Genomic DNA, 22,341 nt, shown 5'->3' with positions numbered 1-22,341 from the left:
ACTGATTAGGAAACTCCATTCTGTTCTTCTTTTCTTTGAGGCTTTTTTTTCCCCATTAATATTCTGTTTTTGTCTTGTGGTTTTCGCTGCTGTTTTTAGTGCCAAATTCTTCAGGTTTTCACAAATTTGGTGCAAAATCAAAACTGATAATCCAGATGTTTGCAGCGGATTCATGCATTTTTTAGTCCTAATAAAATTAGTGAACTTCGAGAGTCGTTTCGAAAAATTTGGCGCAAAAAAAAAAGAAAAGTGACTTGAAAAATATCGTGCCCAAAATGTCTTCATTAAAAATGCTCTTTATTTTTTATCTTCCCGTTTTGTCACTTTTTTAGTACAAAAAAGTTGCTAATATGTCGCAAAATTTAAGATAAATTTCGGATTAATATAAATCCCTGCAGGAAGGGACTGATAGGTGCTCTTAACTCTTTGCTTTCCAGATTGCGCAGCTTTAACATTATTGCATTTTTTTTTCCTGTTTAGTTTTTTCTGGCTTTTTTTTTTTGCCTAATTTTATATCTTTTTTTTTTTTTGAGCATTTTTTTAAATGTAAATAGTTTTTTTTTTGTCATTTAGGCCGATTCACTAATTGCGACATTTTAAAAATTGGCAAAATGTTCAAATGCGCCAAAATTTTGCCAATTTTTAAAAAATGTCGCAATTAGTGAATCGGCCTAAATGACAAAAAAAAAAAACTATTTACATTTAAAAAAATGCTCAAAAAAAAAAAAAAAAAAAAAAGATATAAAATTAGGCCAAAAAAAAAAAAACAGCAAAAACTAAACAAGAAAGAAAGCACAAATGCAATAATGTTAAAGCTGCGCAATCTGTAAAGCAAAGAGTTAAGAGCACCTAATCAGTGAGGACAGCAGCTGATTATGGAGAAACCTGTTCTTCTGGGTTTAGAGGGTTTTTGTGGGTTTTTTTTTAACTCTATCAGTTCCAGAGCCAATAGAGGTCAGCTTTCTTAAAGTAATCCAAGAGCTTGGGAGGGTTGGTAACAATAAGCTCTGAAACCGCACCTTTAAGAAAAAAAAAAAAAAGTGAGTAAATCCAGCCTGGCCAATAAAGTGTGAGAGGGTCTCCTCCTCCCCCCCTCACATTCCTTGGGCAGGATGCACATTGTGCTGTAGAGCAGTTTTGGTTTCATCATACAGTCCAAGATGGCGTCCACTGATCTGAGGGACGAGCTGAGCTGCTCCATCTGCCTGAGCATCTACATGGACCCCGTCACCCTGAGATGTGGACACAACTTCTGCCAGGACTGTATCAGTCGTCTGCTGGACTCTCAGCGGGACTCCAACTCCAGAATTTATACCTGCCCCGACTGTAGGAAGGAGTACAATCAGCGGCCATCGTTGTACAAGAACGTGACTCTGAGGAGCATAGCCAGACACTTCCAGATCCCCGAGGGTCCACAAGGTAAAGCCACCATCATGTGCACCTACTGCCTGCACTGCCCAGTGCTTGCCGTGACCTCCTGCGTCTTGTGTGAAGCTTCTCTGTGTGTTAAACACTTGGACGTCCACAACAAATCTTCAGAACACGTCTTGATCGACCCCACCGTTTCCCTGAAGAACCGAAAATGCTCGGGCCACAAAAAGATCCTGGAGTATTACTGCCCTGAAGATCAGACCTGTATCTGCGTTTACTGTCGGGTCGAAGGAGACCACAACGGCCACCAAGTTCAATCCTTGGAAGAAGCCTCGGAGGAGAAGAAAACAAAAATGTCCAAAGTTCTGGAGAAGTTGACCTCGAAAAAGAGGGAAACCAAGATAAAAATTCAAAATCTCCACGAGAAGCTGAGAAAAGAAAATGAGAAAGCCGATGAGATAACCGAGAAAGTCTCGGCACTGTTCATAGACATCAGGAAACAACTGGAGAAACTGGAGGCGAGCATCTTAAGTGAGATCTCCAACCAGGAGAAACAAATGTCAGACGTTGTCTGGGCTCTGATCCAAAAGCTGGAGATAAAGAAGAACCATCTGTCCAAGAAAATTGGTCAGATCGAGGACTTGTGTAAGGTGACTGATCCCATACTCGTCTTACAAGACCCAAGTTGCGAAAACTTTGTCCAGTATGATCAAGAGAATGACGAAGACGAGCTTAATCGGAAGATTCTAGATACAGGTGACCTAGATGAGGACCAGATCAAGAAGAACATTCATGAGCAGGTATCTGATCTGACCACCCATATCAATGCCTGGCTGTTTTTGCTGGATCCTTTGGACCTCTCGTTGGATGTAAACACGGCCGCTAATAATCTAAGTATATCAGACGACCTGAAGACTGCATTTTTTACTTGCGTAGACCAAGCCCGACCAGTTTGCCCAGAGAGGTCTCCAGAAAATGAGGTTCTAAGTACCGAGACTTTTTCATCCGGGCAATATTACTGGGTGGTGGACACCAGTAAATTAGGGAACTGGAAGTTTGGTGTGAGCTACCCCTTTATGGATGGTGTTTGTGGGGACTCCTGGTGTTTGTCGAGGAATTATAACCAGTGTGTAGCAGTGCATGGCAAAAACTCTGCCCAGTTAACGTTGTCCAATAATTTGTCTTCTACTATGTTTGGGGTGTATCTGGATTACGAGGCCGGACAGCTGTCCTTTTACCAGCTGGGTACCCCTACTAGACACCTGCACACTTTTTCTGCCACCTTCACTGAAGCTCTTCATGCTTCATTTTGGTTAAATGGTAATGGCTCTGCAGTCTGGATCAAAATCCAAAGCTAAGGACCTACTTCTCTTAAAAGTACTTTGGGAATAATGAAGCTTAACACCCTAAACTGGTCCCAATCAAGAAGGTGATTCTAGTATAAGACGTTTATCATATCCAGAGCTGGCCTTACGCCAGATGGTGACTATGTGGTGTGCAGTCAAATAGTATATAATTAATCATGCCATATGGTGCACATTGTGGGCCATATACGATTTCTTTACAGGTTCCTAAATAAGTCATACAGTGTCACTACCACCTTTAAAATGCAAAAATATCTATTTAGAGCACTGTACAATGTCTATATAATACTGCCATACAATTAATATCAAAGTAGTTGTCCCTTAAAGGGGACTTGTCACTTGCTATAAATATGGAATTTTGTATTCTAGCGTAAATGCCGCTGTTTTCCTGAATCCGGCGCTGGTTTTCTTTTGTTCCTGCGCCTTTCCTTTCCTGAGATATGTCCTCTTCTTTCCTGTATGTAAATCAAGTCTTGTTAGCCGGTGGGCGTGGTCCTGAACTCTTACTCTTGTCTTAGAAACACGCCCCCTTGACTACAAAGACTAGGTTTATATACAAGGAAGAAGGGGCCGTATCTCAGGAACAGAGAGGCCTAGGATCAAAAGAAAAACAGCGTCGGATTCAGGAGAACAGCGGCATTTACAGCATGGGACCAAAATTATAGATTTATGGCAAGTGATAGATTCCCTTTAAGTGACATATCACCTATCTGGTTGGACCACAGGACCACAGTGATACTTGTATGATCGTAGGGTCGGATCCGACCACAAGTTCCCTGTGTGAATGGAGCAGTAATGACCAGAATATAATAAAACCTATAGCACGTCTTCCCTGGGAAGCAGGTATTCGGATTGGGTCCACGTGCTGCGCTCACACGATGTGTCCATAGCTGTATCTGTACATAATGATGGGAGTTGTTGGTAACATGTATGTAAATAACTGTTCTGTGTGAACACTGTACAGACAAATAAACTTAGAGTATGAGCATCGCTTGGTTTATGTGACCCCCGACTAGATGCACCCACGCATCGCCCACTGCCCAGACCCCCTGTACACAGAGATCAGACCACCGGTATACAGACCCCAGACCTCCTGTATACAGACCCCAGATCTGACCTCCTGTATAGAGAGCCCTGAACAGACCACCTGTACACAGACCCTAGACCAGACGCCCTGTATACAGCCCAGAGTAGACCACCTGTATACAGACCCTAGACCCCCTGTACACAGACTTTAGACCAGATCCCCTATATACAGACCTCAGACCAGACTACCTGTATACAGACCCCACACCAGACCCCCTTCGGTATACAGACCCCCTGTATACAAATCCCAGACTAGACTCCCTTTATACAGACCCCAGACCAGACCCACCTGTATACAGACCCCAGACCAGACCCCTTGTATACAGACCCCAGACCAGACCCCCCCTGTATACAAATCCCAGACTAGACTCCCTTTATACAGACCTCAGACCAGACTACCTGTATACAGACCCCACACCAGACCCCTTCGGTATACAGACCCCCTGTATACCAACCCCAGACTAGACCTCCTGTATACAGACCCCAGAATAAACTCCCTGTATACAGACCCCAGACCAGACCCACCTGTAGACCAGACCCCTTGTATAGAGACCCCAGACCAGAATCCATATACAGACCCCCTGTATACAGACCCCCTGTATCCAGACCTTAGTCCAGACTTCCTGTATACAGAACCCAGACCACACACCTTTATATACATACCCCAGATCAGACTCCCATATTCAGACCTCAGACTTGACCCCCTGTATACAGACCTTAGTCCAGACTCCCTGTATACAGAGCCAGACCAGACCCCGTGCATACGGGCATCAGACCAGACTACCTGTATACAGACCCCACACCAGACCCCTTCGGTATACAGACCCCCTGTATACCAACCCCAGACCAAACCTCCTGTATACAGACCCCAGAATAAACTCCCTGTATACAGACCCCAGACCAGACCCACCTGTATGCAGACCCAAGACCAGACCCCTTGTATAGAGACCCCAGACCAGAATCCATATACAGACCCCCTGTATACAGACCTCAGTCGAGACTCCCTCTATACAGACCCCCTGTATACAGACGCCCTGTATCCAGACCTTAGTCCAGACTTCCTGTATACAGAGCCAGACCAGACCCTGTGTATACAGACATCAGACCAGATTACCTGTATACAGACCCCACATCAGACCCCTTTGGTATACAGACTCCAAACCAGACCCCCTGTATACAAACCCCAGACCAGACCTCCTGTATACAGACCCCAGACCAGACCCCCTGTATACAGACCCCAGACCAGACCTACCTGTATACAGACCCCAGACCAGACCCCCTGTATACAGACCTTAGTCCAGACCCCCTGTATACAGATCCAAGACTAGACTCCCTGAATACAGACCCCAGACCAAACCCCCATATACAGACCCCCTTTATACAGATCCCAGCCCCCATATATACAGACCCCAGACTAGACTCCCTGTATACAGACTCACCTGTATACAGACCCCAGACCAGATCACTTGTATAGAGACCCCAGATCAGACCCTATACAGACCCCAGGCCAGACCCCCTGTATACAGACCCCCTGTATACAGACCTTAGTCCAGTCTCCCTGTATACAGAGCCAGACCAGACCCCGTGTATGCAGACATCAGACCAGACTACCTGTATACAGACCCCAGACTAGACCCCCTGTATACAGACTCCAGACCAGCCCCCTGTATAGAGACCCCAGACCAGACCTCCTGTATACAGACCCCAGACCAGACCCTATACAGACCCCAGGTCAGACCCCCTGTATACAGACCCCCTGTATACAGACCTTAGTCCAGTCTCCCTGTATACAGACACCAGACCAGACCCCGTGTATACAGACATCAGACCAGATCTCCTGTTATAAAGATCCCAGACTAGACCCCCTGTATACAGACACCAGACCAGCCCCCTGTATACAGACTCCAGACCAGCCCCCTGTATACAGACTCCAGACCAGCCCTCTGTATAGAGACCTCAGACCAGACCTCCTGTAAAGAGACCCCAGACCCCCTGTATACAGACCCCAGACCAGACCTCCTGTATACAGACCCCAGACCACACACCTTTATATACATACCCTAGATCAGACTCCCGTATACAGACCTCAGACTAGACCACCTGTACACAGACCCTAGACCAGACGCACTGTATACAGACCTTAGTCCAGACTCCCTGTATACAGAGCTCAGACCAGACTCCCCTGTATACAGACTCCAGACCAGCCCCCTGTATAGAGACCCCAGACCACACACTCCTATACACACTGCTCAAAAAAATAAAGGGAACACTTAAACAACAGAATATAACTCCAAGTAAATGAAACTTCTGTGAAATCAGACTGTCCACTTAGGAAGCAACACTGATTGACAATCAATTTCACCTGCTGTTGTGCAAATGGAATAGACAATAGATGGAAATTATTGGCAATTATCAAGACACACTCAATAAAGGAGTGGTTCTGCAGGTGGGGATCACAGACCACATCTCAGTACCAATGCTTTCTGGCTGATGTTTTGGTCACTCTTGAATGTTGGTTGTGCTTTCACACTCGTGGTAGCATGAGACGGACTCTACAACCCACAGAAGTTGATCAGGTAGTGCAGCTCATCCAGGATGGCACATCAATGCGAGTTGTGGCAAGAAGGTTTGCTGTGTCTATCAGCGTAGTGTCCAGAGGCTGGAGGCGCTACCAGGAGACAGGCCAGTACACCAGGAGATGTGGAGGAGGCCGTAGGAGGGCAACAACCCAGCAGCAGGACCGCTACCTCCGCCTTTGTGCAAGGAGGAACAGGAGGAGCACTGCCAGAGCCCTGCAAAATGACCTCCAGCAGCCACAAATGTGCATGTGTCTGCACAAACGGCTAGAAACCAACTCCATGAGGGTGGTATGAGGGCCCGACGTCCACAGATGGGGGTTGTGTTCACAGCCCAACACCGTGCAGGACGCTTAGCATTTGCCACAGAACACCAGGATTGGCAAAGTCTCCACCGGTGCCCTGTGCTCTTCACAGATGAAAGCAGGTTCACACTGAGCAAATGTGACAGACGTGACAGAGTCTGGAGACGCCGTGGAGAGCGATCTGCTGCCTGCAACATCCTTCAGCATGACCGGTTTGGCAGTGGGTCAGTAATGGTGTGGGGTGGCATTTCTTTGGAGGGCCGCACAGCCCTCCATGTGCTCGCCAGAGGTAGCCTGACTGCCATTAGGTACCGAGATGCGATCCTCAGACCCCTTGGGAGACCATATGCTGGTGCGGTTGGCCCGCGGTTCCTCCTAAAGCAGGACAATGCCAGACCTCATGTGGCTGGAGTGTGTCAGCAGGTCCTGCAAGATGAAGGCATTGAAGCTATGGACTGGCCGCCCGTTCCCCAGACCTGAATCCGATTGAGCACATCTGGGACATCATGTCTCGCTCCATCCACCAACGTCACGTTGCTCCACAGACTGTCCAGGAGCTGGCGGATGCTTTAGTCCAGGTCTGTATACAGACCCCAGACCAGACCCCCTGTATACAGACCCCAAACCAGACCCTCCTGTATAGAGACCCCAGACCAGACCCTCCGTATACAGACCCCAGACCAAACCCCCTGTATACAGACTCCTGACCACACCCGCTGTATACAGACCACAGACCAAACCCCCTGTATACAGACCCCAAAACAAACCCCTGTATACAGACCTCCTGTATACAGACCCCAGACTAAACGCCATGTATACAGACCCTTTGTATACAGACCCCAGACGAAACTCCATGTATACAGACCCCAGACCAAACTCACTGTATACAGACCCCAGACAGACCCCTTGTATAGAGACCCCAGACCAGACCCCCTGTATACAGACCCCAGACCAGACCCCCTGTATACAGACCCCAGACCACACACCCCTATATACATACCCCAGACCAGACCTTGTATACAGACCCCAGACCAGACCTCCTGTATACAGACCCCAGACCAGACTTTCCTGTATACAGACCCAAGACCAGACCACTTGTATATGGACCCCAGAACCCCTGTACACAGACCCCAGACCACCTGTATTCATACACCAGAGCACTTGTATACGGACCCCAGACCCCCTGTACACAGACCCCAAAACAAACCCCTGTATACAGACCCCCTGTATACAGACCCCAGACTAAACGCCCTGTATACAGACTCCAGACCAGAGGCCCTGTATACAGAGCTCAGACCAGACTCCCCTGTATACAGACAACAGGCCAGACCCTCCTGTATACAGACCCTCCTGTATAGAGACCCCAGACCACACATTCCTATATACATACCCCACACCAGACCCCCAGTATACACACCCCAGACCAGACCCTACTGTATAGAGACCCCAGACCAGACCCCCTGTATATAGATCCCAGACTAAACCCCCTATATACAGACCCTAGACCATATCCGCTGTATACAGACCCCAGACCAAATCCCCTGTATACAGACCCCAAAACAAACCCCTGTATACAGACCCTCTGCATACACACCCCAGACCAAACTCCATGTATACAGACCCCAGACAAAACTCACTGTATACAGAGCCCAGACCAGACCCCTTGTATAGAGACCCCAGACCAGACCCTCCAGTATACAGACCCCAGACAAGACCCCCTGTATACAGACCCCAGACCACAACCACTGTATGCAGACCCCAGTCCCCCTGTATACAGTCCCCCCTGTATACAGACCCCAGGCCAGACCCCTGTATACAGACCCCAGACCACTCTCCTTTATATATATATACCCCAAACCAGACTCCCTGTATACAGACCCCAGACCACACACCCCTATGTACATACCCCAGACCAGACCTTGTATACAGGCATCAGATCAGACTCACTGTATACAGACCCCAGACCAGACCTCCTGTATACAGACCCCAGACCAGACTTTCCTGTATACAGACCCAAAACCAGACCACTTGTATATGGACCCCAGACCCCCTGTACACAGACCCCAGACCACCTGTATTCATACACCAGAGCATTTGTATACGGACCCCAGACCCACTGTACACATACCCCAGACAACCTGTATACAGACCCCAGGCCCCCCTGTATACAGCAGGGCTGTGAATTCGGGAAGCCAAATTACCGACTCCTCGATTTCCCTGACTCCGACTCAATAGCACTGGTAGGGGCAGCTTCACTACTAAGCATGTAGATAAAGTGCAGCACTGGTCACTACTGAGCATGTACATAAAGTGCAGCACTGGTCACTACTGAGCATGTACATAAAGTGCAGAACTGATCACTACTGAGCGTGTACATAAAGTGCAGAACTGATCACTACTGAGCGTGTACATAAAGTGCAGCACTGATCACTACTGAGCGTGTACATAAAGTGCAGCACTGATCACTACTGAGCATGTACATAAAGTGCAGCACTGGTCACTACTGAGCATGTACATAAAGTGCAGCACTGGTCACTACTGAGCATGTACATAAAGTGCAGCACTGGTCACTACTGAGCATGTAGATAAAGTGCAGCACTGGTCACTACTGAGCATGTACATAAAGTGCAGCACTGTTCACTACTGAGCGTGTACATAAAGTGCAGCACTGGTCACTACTGAGCGTGTACATAAAGTGCAGCACTGGTCACTACTGAGCGTGTACATAAAGTGCAGCACTGGTCACTACTGAGCGTGTACATAAAGTGCAGCACCGGTCACTACTGAGCGTGTACATAAAGTGCAGCACTGGTCACTACTGAGCATGTACATAAAGTGCAGCACTGGTCACTACTGAGCGTGTACATAAAGTGCAGCACTGGTCACTACTGAGCATGTACATAAAGTGCAGCACTGGTCACTACTGAGCACGTACATAAAGTGCAGCACTGGTCACTACTGAGCGTGTACATAAAGTGCAGCACTGGTCACTACTGAGCGTGTACATAAAGTGCAGCACCGGTCACTACTGAGCACGTACATAAAGTGCAGCACTGGTCACTACTGAGCACGTACATAAAGTGCAGCACTGGTCACTACTGAGCACGTACATAAAGTGCAGCACTGGTCACTACTGAGCGTGTACATAAAGTGCAGCACTGGTCACTACTGAGCGTGTACATAAAGTGCAGCACCGGTCACTACTGAGCGTGTACATAAAGTGCAGCACTGGTCACTACTGAGCGTGTACATAAAGTGCAGCACTGGTCACTACTGAGCGTGTACATAAAGTGCAGCACTGGTCACTACTGAGCATGTACATAAAGTGCAGCACTGGTCACTACTGAGCACGTACATAAAGTGCAGCACTGGTCACTACTGAGCATGTACATAAAGTGCAGCACTGGTCACTACTGAGCGTGTACATAAAGTGCAGCACTGGTCACTACTGAGCGTGTACATAAAGTGCAGCACTGGTCACTACCGAGCGTGTACATAAAGCGCGGCACTGGTCACTACCGAGCATGTACATAAAGTGCGGCACTGGTCACTACTGAGCGTGTACATAAAGCGCGGCACTGGTCACTACCGAGCATGTACATAAAGTGCGGCACTGGTCACTACTGAGCGTGTACATAAAGTGCAGCACTGGTCACTACTGAGCATGTACATAAAGTGCAGCACTGGTCACTACTGAGCGTGTACATAAAGCGCGGCACTGGTCACTACCGAGCATGTACATAAAGTGCGGCACTGGTCACTAATGAGCGTGTACATAAAGCGCGGCACTGGTCACTACCGAGCGTGTACATAAAGTGCAGCACTGGTCACTACTGAGCGTGTACATAAAGCGCGGCACTGGTCACTACCGAGCATGTACATAAAGCGCGGCACTGGTCACTACCGAGCATGTACATAAAGTGCAGCACTGGTCACTACTGAGCACGTACATAAAGTGCAGCACTGGTCACTACTGAGCGTGTACATAAAGTGCAGCACTGGTCACTACTGAGCATGTACATAAAGTGCAGTACTGGTCACTACTGAGCGTGTACATAAAGTGCAGCACTGGTCACTACTGAGCGTGTACATAAAGTGCAGCACTGGTCACTACTGAGCACGTACATAAAGTGCAGCACTGGTCACTACTGAGCGTGTACATAAAGTGCAGCACTGGTCACTACTGAGCACGTACATAAAGTGCAGCACTGGTCACTACTGAGCACGTACATAAAGTGCAGCACTGGTCACTACTGAGCACGTACATAAAGTGCAGCACTGGTCACTGCTGAGCGTGTACATAAAGTGCAGCACTGGTCACTGCTGAGCGTGTACATAAAGTGCAGCACTGGTCACTGCTGAGCATGTACATAAAGTGCAGTACTGGTCACTACTGAGCGTGTACATAAAGTGCAGCACTGGTCACTACTGAGCGTGTACATAAAGTGCAGCACTGGTCACTACTGAGCGTGTACATAAAGTGCAGCACTGGTCACTACTGAGCGTGTACATAAAGTGCAGCACTGGTCACTACTGAGCGTGTACATAAAGTGCAGCTCTGGTCACTACTGAGCATGTACATAAAGTGCAGCTCTGGTCACTACTGAGCATGTACATAAAGTGCAGCACTGGTCACTACTGAGCATGTACATAAAGTGCAGCACTGGTCACTACTGAGCACGTACATAAAGTGTAGCACTGGTCACTACTGAGCATGTACATAAAGTGCAGCACTGGTCACTACTGAGCGTGTACATAAAGTGCAGCACTGGTCACTACTGAGCATGTACATAAAGTGCAGCACTGGTCACTACTGAGCATGTACATAAAGTGCAGCACTGGTCACTACTGAGCACGTACATAAAGTGCAGCACTGGTCACTACTGAGCACGTACATAAAGTGTAGCACTGGTCACTACTGAGCATGTACATAAAGTGCAGCACTGGTCACTACTGAGCATGTACATAAAGTGCAGCACTGGTCACTACTGAGCACGTACATAAAGTGCAGCACTGGTCACTACTGAGCACGTACATAAAGTGTAGCACTGGTCACTACTGAGCATGTACATAAAGTGCAGCACTGGTCACTACTGAGCATGTACATAAAGTGCAGCACTGGTCACTACTGAGTGTGTACATAAAGTGCAGCACTGGTCACTACTGTGCATGTACATAAAGTGCAGCACTGGTCACTACTGAGTGTGTACATAAAGTGCAGCACTGGTCACTACTGTGCATGTACATAAAGTGCAGCTCTGGTCACTACTGAGCATGTACATAAAGTGCAGCACTGGTCACTACTGTGCATGTACATAAAGTGCAGCTCTGGTCACTACTGAGCATGTACATAAAGTGCAGCACTGGTCACTACTGAGCACGTACATAAAGTGCAGCTCTGGTCACTACTGAGCATGTACATAAAGTGCAGCACTGGTCACTACTGAGCATGTACATAAAGTGCAGCACTGGTCACTACTGAGCATGTACATAAAGTGCAGCACTGGTCACTATTGAGCATGTACATAAAGTGCAGCACTGGTCACTACTGAGCACGTACATAAAGTGTAGCACTGGTCACTACTGAGCATGTACATAAAGTGCAGCACTGGTCACTACTGAGCGTGTACATAATGTGCAGCACTTGTCACTACTGAGCATGTACATAAAGTGCAGCACTGGTCACTACTGAGCGTGTACATAAAGTGCAGCACTATTCACTACTGAGCATGTACATACAGTGCAGCACTGGTCACTACTGAGCGTGTACATAAAGTGCAGCACTGTTCACTACTGAGCATGTACATAAAGTGCAGCACTGGTCACTACTGAGCATGTACATAAAGTGCAGTACTGGTCACTACTGAGCATGTACATAAAGTGCAGCACTGGTCACTACTGAGCATGTACATAAAGTGCAGCACTGGTCACTACTGAGCGTGTACATAAAGTGCAGCACTGGTCACTACTGAGAGTGTACATAAAGTGCAGCACTGGTCACTACTGAGCATGTACATAAAGTGCAGCACTGGTCACTACTGAGTGTGTACATAAAGTGCAGCACTGGTCACTACTGAGCATGTACATAAAGTGCAGCACTGGTCACTACTGAGCATGTACATAAAGTGCAGCACTGGTCACTACTGAGCATGTACATAAAGTGCAGCACTGGTCACTACTGAGCATGTACATAAAGTGCAGCACTGGTCACTACTGTGCATGTACATAAAGTGCAGCACTGGTGACTACTAAGCATGTACATAAAGTGCAGCTCTGGTCACTACTGAGCGTGTACATAAAGTGCAGCACTGGTCACTACTGAGCACGTACATAAAGTGAAGCACTGGTCACTACTGAGCGTGTACATAAAGTGCAGCACTGGTCACTACTGAGAGTGTACATAAAGTGAAGCACTGGTCACTACTAAGCGTGTACATAAAGTCAGCACTGGTCACTACTGAGCGTGTACATAAAGTGAAGCACTGGTCACTACTGAGCGTGTACATAAAGTGAAGCACTGGTCACCACTGAGCATGTACATAAAGTGCAGCACTGGTCACTGCTGAGAATGAACATAAAGTGCAGCACTGGTCACTACTGAGCGTGTACATAAAGTGCAGCGCTGGTCACTACTGAGCGTGTACATAAAGTGCAGCACGGGTCACTCACTACTGAGCATGTACATACAGTGCAGCACTGGTCACTACTGAGCATGTACATAAAGTGCAGCATTGGTCACTACTGAGCATGTACATACAGTGCAGCACTGGTCACTACTGAGCGTGTACATAAAGTGCAGCACTGGTCACTACTGAGCGTGTACATAAAGTGCAGCACTGGTCACTACTGAGCATGTACATAAAGTGCAGCTCTGGTCACTACTGAGCATGTACATAAAGTGCAGCACTGGTCACTCACTACTGAGCATGTACATACAGTGCAGCACTGGTCACTACTGAGCGTGTACATACAGTGCAGCACTGGTCACTACTGAGCGTGTACATAAAGTGCAGCACTGGTCACTACTGAGCGTGTACATAAAGTGCAGCACTGGTCACTACTGAGCACGTACATAAAGTGCAGCACTGGTCACTACTGAGCGTGTACATAAAGTGCAGCACTGGTCACTAGTGAGCGTGTACATAAAGTGCAGCTCTGGTCACTACTGAACGTGTACATAAAGTGCAGCACTGGTCACTACTGAGCGTGTACATAAAGTGCAGCACTGGTCACTACTGAGCTTGTACATAAAGTGCAGCACTGGTCACTACTGAGCACGTACATAAAGTGCAGCACTGGTCACTACTGAGCATGTACATAAAGTGCAGCGCTGGTCACTACTGAGCGTGTACATAAAGTGCAGCTCTGGTCACTACTGAGTGTGTATATAAACTGCAGCACTGGTCACTACTGAGCGTGTACATAAATTGCAGCACCGGTCACTACTGAGTGTGTACATAAAGTGCAGCACTGGTCACTACTGAGCACGTACATAAAGTGCAGCTCTGGTCACTACTGAGTGAGTATATAAACTGCAGAACTGGTCACTACTGAGCGTGTACATAAATTGCAGCACTTGTCACTACTGAGCATGTAGATAAAGTGCAGCACTGGTCACTACTGAGCATGTACATAAAGTGCAGCACTGGTCACTGCTGAGCATGTACATAAAGTGCAGCACTGGTCACTACTGAGCATGTACATAAAGTGCAGCACTGGTCACTACTGAGCATGTACATAAAGTGCAGCACTGGTCACTACCGAGCGTGTACATAAAGTGCAGCACTGGTCACTACTGAGCGTGTACATAAAGCGCGGCACTGGTCACTACCGAGCGTGTACATAAAGTGCAGCACTGGTCACTACTGAGCGTGTACATAAAGCGCGGCACTGGTCACTACTGAGCGTGTACATAAAGTGCAGCTCTGGTCACTACTGAGCGTGTACATAAAGTGCAGCACTGGTCACTACTGAGCATGTAAATAAAGTGCAGCACTGGTCACTACTGAGCGTGTACATAAGTGCAGCACTGGTCACTACTGAGCGTGTACATAAAGTGCAGCACTGGTCACTACTGAGCGTGCACATAAAGTGCAGCACTGGTCACTACTGTGCATGTACATAAAGTGCAGCACTGGTCACTGCTGAGCGTGTACATAAAGTGCAGCTCTGGTCACTACTGAGCATGTACATAAAGTGCAGCACTGGTCACTACTGAGCATGTACATAAAGTGCAGCACTGGTCACTACCGAGCATGTACATAAAGTGCAGCACTGGTCACTACTGAGCGTGTACATAAAGTGCAGCACTGGTCACTACTGAGCGTGTACATAAAGTGCAGCACTGGTCACTACTGAGCATGTACATAAAGTGCAGCACTGGTCACTACCGAGCATGTACATAAAGTGCAGCACTGGTCACTACTGAGCGTGTACATAAAGTGCAGCACTGGTCACTACTGAGCGTGTACATAAAGTGCAGCACTGGTCACTGCTGAGCGTGTACATAAAGTGCAGCTCTGGTCACTACTGAGCATGTACATAAAGTGCAGCACTGGTCACTACTGAGCATGTACATAAAGTGCAGCACTGGTCACTACTGAGCATGTACATAAAGTGCAGCACTGGTCACTACTGAGCATGTACATAAAGTGCAGCACTGGTCACTACTGAGCATGTACATAAAGTGCAGCACTGGTCACTACTGAGCATGTACATAAAGTGCAGCACTGGTCACTACTGAGCGTGTACATAAAGTGCAGCACTGGTCACTACTGAGCGTGCACATAAAGTGCAGCACTGGTCACTACTGTGCATGTACATAAAGTGCAGCACTGGTCACTGCTGAGCGTGTACATAAAGTGCAGCTCTGGTCACTACTGAGCATGTACATAAAGTGCAGCACTGGTCACTACTGAGCATGTACATAAAGTGCAGCACTGGTCACTACCGAGCATGTACATAAAGTGCAGCACTGGTCACTACTGAGCGTGTACATAAAGTGCAGCACTGGTCACTACTGAGCGTGTACATAAAGTGCAGCACTGGTCACTACTGAGCATGTACATAAAGTGCAGCACTGGTCACTACCGAGCATGTACATAAAGTGCAGCACTGGTCACTACTGAGCGTGTACATAAAGTGCAGCACTGGTCACTACTGAGCGTGTACATAAAGTGCAGCACTGGTCACTGCTGAGCGTGTACATAAAGTGCAGCTCTGGTCACTACTGAGCATGTACATAAAGTGCAGCACTGATCACTACTGAGCGTGTACATAAAGTGCAGCACTGGTCACTACTGAGCGTGTACATAAAGTGCAGCACTGGTCACTGCTGAGCGTGTACATAAAGTGCAGCTCTGGTCACTACTGAGCATGTACATAAAGTGCAGCACTGGTCACTACTGAGCATGTACATAAAGTGCAGCACTGGTCACTACTGAGCACGTACATAAAGTGCAGCACTGGTCACTACTGAGCATGTACATAAAGTGCAGCTCTGGTCACTACTGAGCGTGTACATAAAGTGCAGCACTGGTCACTACTGAGCGTGTACATAAAGTGCAGCACTGGTCACTGCTGAGCATGTACATAAAGTGCAGCACTGGTCACTACTGAGCGTGTACATAAAGTGCAGCACTGGTCACTACTGAGCGTGTACATAAAGTGCAGCACTGGTCACTACTGAGCGTGTACATAAAGTGCAGCACTGGTCACTACTGAGCGTGTACATAAAGTGCAGCACTGGTCACTACTGAGCGTGTACATAAAGTGCAGCACTGGTCACTACTGAGCGTGTACATAAAGTGCAGCACTGGTCACTGCTGAGCGTGTACATAAAGTGCAGCACTGGTCACTACCGAGCATGTACATAAAGTGCAGCACTGGTCACTACTGAGCGTGTACATAAAGTGCAGCACTGGTCACTACTGAGCGTGTACATAAAGTGCAGCACTGGTCACTGCTGAGCGTGTACATAAAGTGCAGCTCTGGTCACTACTGAGCATGTACATAAAGTGCAGCACTGGTCACTACTGAACATGTACATAAAGTGCAGCACTGGTCACTACTGAGCGTGTACATAAAGTGCAGCACTGGTGACTACTGAGCGTGTACATAAAGTGCAGCACTGGTCACTACTGAGCGTGTACATAAAGTGCAGCACTGGTCACTACTGAGTGTGTACATAAAGTGCAGCACTGGTCACTACTGAGCACGTACATAAAGTGCAGCACTGGTCACTACTGAGCATGTACATAAAGTGCAGCACTGGTCACTACCGAGCATGTACATAAAGTGCAGCACTGGTCACTACTGAGCATGTACATAAAGTGCAGCACTGGTCACTACTGAGTGTGTATATAAACTGCAGAACTGGTCACTACTGAGCGTGTACATAAATTGCAGCACTGGTCACTGCTGAGCATGTACATAAAGTGCAGCACTGGTCACTACTGAGTGTGTACATAAAGTGCAGCACTGGTCACTACTGAACGTGTACATAAAGTGCAGCACTGGTCACTACTGAGCATGTACATAAAGTGCAGCTCTGGTCACTACTGAGCGTGTACATAAAGTGCAGCACTGGTCACTACTGAGCATGTACATAAAGTGCAGCACTGGTCACTGCTGAGCGTGTACATAAAGTGCAGCACTGGTCACTACTGAGCGTGTACATAAAGTGCAGCACTGGTCACTACTGAGCACGTACATAAATTGCAGCACTTGTCACTACTGAGCGTGTACATAAAGTGCAGCACTGGTCACTACTGAGCACGTACATAAATTGCAGCACTTGTCACTACTGAGCGTGTACATAAAGTGCTGCACTGGTCACTGCTGAGCATGTACATAAAGTGCAGCACTGGTCACTACTGAGCATGTACATAAAGTGCAGCACTGGTCACTACTGAGCTTGTACATAAAGTGCAGCCCCGGTCACTACTGAGCGTGTACATAAATTGCAGCACTTGTCACTACTGAGCGTGTACATAAAGTGCAGCTCTGGTCACTACTGAGAGTGTACATAAAGTGCAGCTCTGGTCACTACTGAGCGTGTACATAAAGAGTAGCACTGGTCACTACTGAGCGTGTACATAAAGTGCAGCACTGGTCACTACTGAGCATGTACATAAAGTGCAGCACTGGTCACTACTGAGCATGTACATAAAGTGCAGCACTGGTCACTGCTGAGAGTGTACATAAAGTGCAGCACTGGTCACTACTGAGCCTGTACATAAAGTGCAGCACTGGTCACTGCTGAGAGTGTACATAAAGTGCAGCACTGGTCACTACTGAGCCTGTACATAAAGTGCAGCACTGGTCACTGCTGAGAGTGTACATAAAGTGCAGCACTGGTCACTACTGAGCGTGTACATAAAGTGCAGCTCTGGTCACTACTGAGCGTGTACATAAAGTGCAGCACTGGTCACTACTGAGTGTGTATATAAACTGCAGAACTGGTCACTACTGAGCGTGTACATAAATTGCAGCACTAGTCACTACTGAGCGTGTACATAAAGTGCAGCACTGGTCACTACTGAGCGTGTACATAAAGTGCAGCACTGGTCACTACTGAGCACGTACATAAAATGCAGCTCTGGACACTACTGAGCATGTACATAAAGTGCAGCACTGGTCACTACTGAGCACGTACATAAAATGCAGCACTGGTCACTACTGAGCATGTACATAAAGTGCAGCAATGGTCACTACTGAGCACGTACATAAAGTGCAGCACTGGTCACTACTGAGCATGTACATAAAGTGCAGCACTGGTCAATACTGAGTATGTACATAAAGTGCAGCACCGATCACTACTGAGCATGTACATAAAGTGCAGCACTGGTCACTACTGAGCACGTACATAAAATGCAGCTCTGGACACTACTGAGCGTGTACATAAAGTGCAGCACTGGTCACTACTGAGCACGTACATAAAGTGCAGCAATGGTCACTACTGAGCACGTACATAAAGTGCAGCACTGGTCACTACTGAGCATGTACATAAAGTGCAGCACTGGTCAATACTGAGTATGTACATAAAGTGCAGCACTGGTCACTACTGAGCATGTACATAAAGTGCAGCACTGATCACTACTGAGCATGTACATAAAGTGCAGCACTGTTCACTACTGAGCATGTACATAAAGTGCAGCACTGGTCACTACCGAGCGTGTACATAAGGTGCAGCTCTGGTCACTACTGAGCGTGTACATAAAGTGCAGCACTGGTCACTACTGAGCATGTACATAAAGTGCAGCACTGGTCACTACTGAGCGTGTACATAAAGCGCGGCACTGGTCACTACCGAGCATGTACATAAAGTGCGGCACTGGTCACTACTGAGCGTGTACATAAAGCGCGGCACTGGTCACTACCGAGCGTGTACATAAAGTGCAGCACTGGTCACTAATGAGCGTGTACATAAAGCGCGGCACTGGTCACTACCGAGCATGTACATAAAGTGCGGCACTGGTCACTACCGAGCGTGTACATAAAGTGCAGCACTGGTCACTGCTGAGCGTGTACATAAAGTGCAGCACTGGTCACTGCTGAGCATGTACATAAAGTGCAGTACTGGTCACTACTGAGCGTGTACATAAAGTGCAGCACTGGTCACTACTGAACGTGTACATAAAGAGCAGCACTGGTCACTACTGAGCGTGTACATAAAGTGCAGCACTGGTCACTACTGAGCGTGTACATAAAGTGCAGCACTGGTCACTACTGAGCATGTACATAAAGTGCAGCACTGGTCACTACTGAGCGTGTACATAAAGTGCAGCACTTGTCACTGCTGAGCGTGTACATAAAGTGCAGCACTGGTCACTACTGAGCGTGTACATAAAGTGCAGCACTGGTCACTACTGAGCGTGTACATAAAGTGCAGCACTGGTCACTGCTGAGCGTGTACATAAAGTGCAGCACTGGTCACTACTGAGCGTGTACATAAAGTGCAGCACTGGTCACTGCTGAGCGTGTACATAAAGTGCAGCACTGGTCACTACTGAGCATGTACATAAAGTGCAGCACTGATCACTACTGAGCATGTACATAAAGTGCAGCACTGGTCACTACCGAGCGTGTACATAAAGTGCAGCTCTGGTCACTACTGAGCATGTACATAAAGTGCAGCACTGGTCACTACTGAGCATGTACATAAAGTGCAGCACTGGTCACTACTGAGCGTGTACATAAAGTGCAGCCCTGGTCACTACTGAGCATGTACATAAAGTGCAGCACTGGTCACTACTGAGCGTGTACATAAAGTGCAGCACTTGTCACTGCTGAGCGTGTACATAAAGTGCAGCACTGGTCACTACTGAGCGTGTACATAAAGTGCAGCACTGGTCACTACTGAGCGTGTACATAAAGTGCAGCACTGGTCACTGCTGAGCGTGTACATAAAGTGCAGCACTGGTCACTACTGAGCGTGTACATAAAGTGCAGCACTGGTCACTGCTGAGCGTGTACATAAAGTGCAGCACTGGTCACTACTGAGCATGTACATAAAGTGCAGCACTGTTCACTACTGAGCATGTACATAAAGTGCAGCACTGGTCACTACCGAGCGTGTACATAAAGTGCAGCTCTGGTCACTACTGAGCATGTACATAAAGTGCAGCACTGGTCACTACTGAGCATGTACATAAAGTGCAGCACTGGTCACTACTGAGCGTGTACATAAAGTGCAGCACTGGTCACTACTGAGCGTGTACATAAAGTGCAGCCCTGGTCACTACTGAGCATGTACATAAAGTGCAGCACTGGTCACTACTGAGCATGTACATAAAGTGCAGCACTGGTCACTACTGAGCATGTACATAAAGTGCAGCACTGGTCACTACTGAGCATGTACATAAAGTGCAGCACTGGTCACTATTGAGCAAGTACATAAAGTGCAGCACTGGTCACTACTGAGCACGTACATAAAGTGTAGCACTGGTCACTACTGAGCATGTACATAAAGTGCAGCACTGGTCACTACTGAGCACGTACATAAAGTGCAGCTCTGGTCACTACTGAGCATGTACATAAAGTGCAGCACTGGTCACTACTGAGCATGTACATAAAGTGCAGCACTGGTCACTACTGAGCGTGTACATAATGTGCAGCACTGGTCACTACTGAGCATGTACATAAAGTGTAGCACTGGTCACTACTGAGCATGTACATAAAGTGCAGCACTGGTCACTACTGAGCACGTACATAAAGTGTAGCACTGGTCACTACTGAGCATGTACATAAAGTGCAGCACTGGTCACTACTGAGCGTGTACATAATGTGCAGCACTGGTCACTACTGAGCATGTACATAAAGTGCAGCACTGGTCACTACTGAGCATGTACATAAAGTGCAGCACTGGTCACTACTGAGCGTGTACATAAAGTGCAGCACTATTCACTACTGAGCATGTACATACAGTGCAGCACTGGTCACTACTGAGCGTGTACATAAAGTGCAGCACTGTTCACTACTGAGCATGTACATAAAGTGCAGCACTGGTCACTACTGAGCGTGTACATAAAGTGCAGCACTTGTCATTACTGAGCATGTACATAAAGTGCAGCACTGGTCACTACTGAGAGTGTACATAAAGTGCAGCACTGGTCACTACTGAGCATGTACATAAAGTGCAGCACTGGTCACTACTGAGTGTGTACATAAAGTGCAGCACTGGTCACTACTGAGCATGTACATAAAGTGCAGCACTGGTCACTACTGAGCATGTACATAAAGTGCAGCACTGGTCACTACTGAGCATGTACATAAAGTGCAGCACTGGTCACTACTGAGCATGTACATAAAGTGCAGCACTGGTCACTACTGTGCATGTACATAAAGTGCAGCACTGGTGACTACTAAGCATGTACATAAAGTGCAGCTCTGTTCACTACTGAGCGTGTACATAAAGTGCAGCACTGGTCACTACTGAGCACGTACATAAAGTGAAGCACTGGTCACTACTGAGCGTGTACATAAAGTGCAGCACTGGTCACTACTGAGAGTGTACATAAAGTGAAGCACTGGTCACTACTGAGCATGTACATAAAGTCAGCACTGGTCACTACTGAGCATGTACATAAAGTGAAGCACTGGTCACTACTAAGCGTGTACATAAAGTCAGCACTGGTCACTACTGAGCATGTACATAAAGTGCAGCACTGGTCACTACTAAGCGTGTACATAAAGTCAGCACTGGTCACTACTGAGCATGTACATAAAGTGAAGCACTGGTCACTACTGAGCGTGTACATAAAGTGCAGCACTGGTCACTACTGAGCGTGTACATAAAGTGAAGCACTGGTCACCACTGAGCATGTACATAAAGTGCAGCACTGGTCACTGCTGAGAATGAACTTAAAGTGCAGCACTGGTCACTACTGAGCGTGTACATAAAGTGCAGCGCTGGTCACTACTGAGCGTGTACATAAAGTGCAGCACGGGTCACTCACTACTGAGCATGTACATACAGTGCAGCACTGGTCACTACTGAGCGTGTACATAAAGTGCAGCATGGGTCACTCACTACTGAGCATGTACATACAGTGCAGCACTGGTCACTACTGAGCGTGTACATAAAGTGCAGCACTGGTCACTACTAAGCATGTACATAAAGTGCAGCATTGGTCACTA

General features: G+C 47.5%; 1 protein-coding gene across 1 annotated transcript; it reads left to right on the top strand.

The window, feature by feature from the left end:
• The first annotated feature begins 1,102 nt into the window (after positions 1-1,102).
• Positions 1,103-2,931, top strand: LOC141241388 (E3 ubiquitin/ISG15 ligase TRIM25-like). The gene has a single exon (XM_073668759.1). It carries the CDS (start codon positions 1,161-1,163, stop codon positions 2,727-2,729), a length of 1,569 nt encoding a protein of 522 aa, XP_073524860.1. The 5' UTR covers positions 1,103-1,160; the 3' UTR covers positions 2,730-2,931.
• Positions 2,932-22,341: the final 19,410 nt, after the last annotated feature.

Source organism: Phyllobates terribilis, unplaced genomic scaffold (assembly GCF_046119375.1).
Source record: "Phyllobates terribilis strain yellow unplaced genomic scaffold, ASM4611937v1 Scaffold_998__1_contigs__length_483029, whole genome shotgun sequence".
NCBI classification, from domain to species: domain Eukaryota; kingdom Metazoa; phylum Chordata; class Amphibia; order Anura; family Dendrobatidae; genus Phyllobates; species Phyllobates terribilis.
Note: the sequence above shows the minus strand (reverse complement) of the source record. Positions and strands in the feature narration are given on the sequence as shown.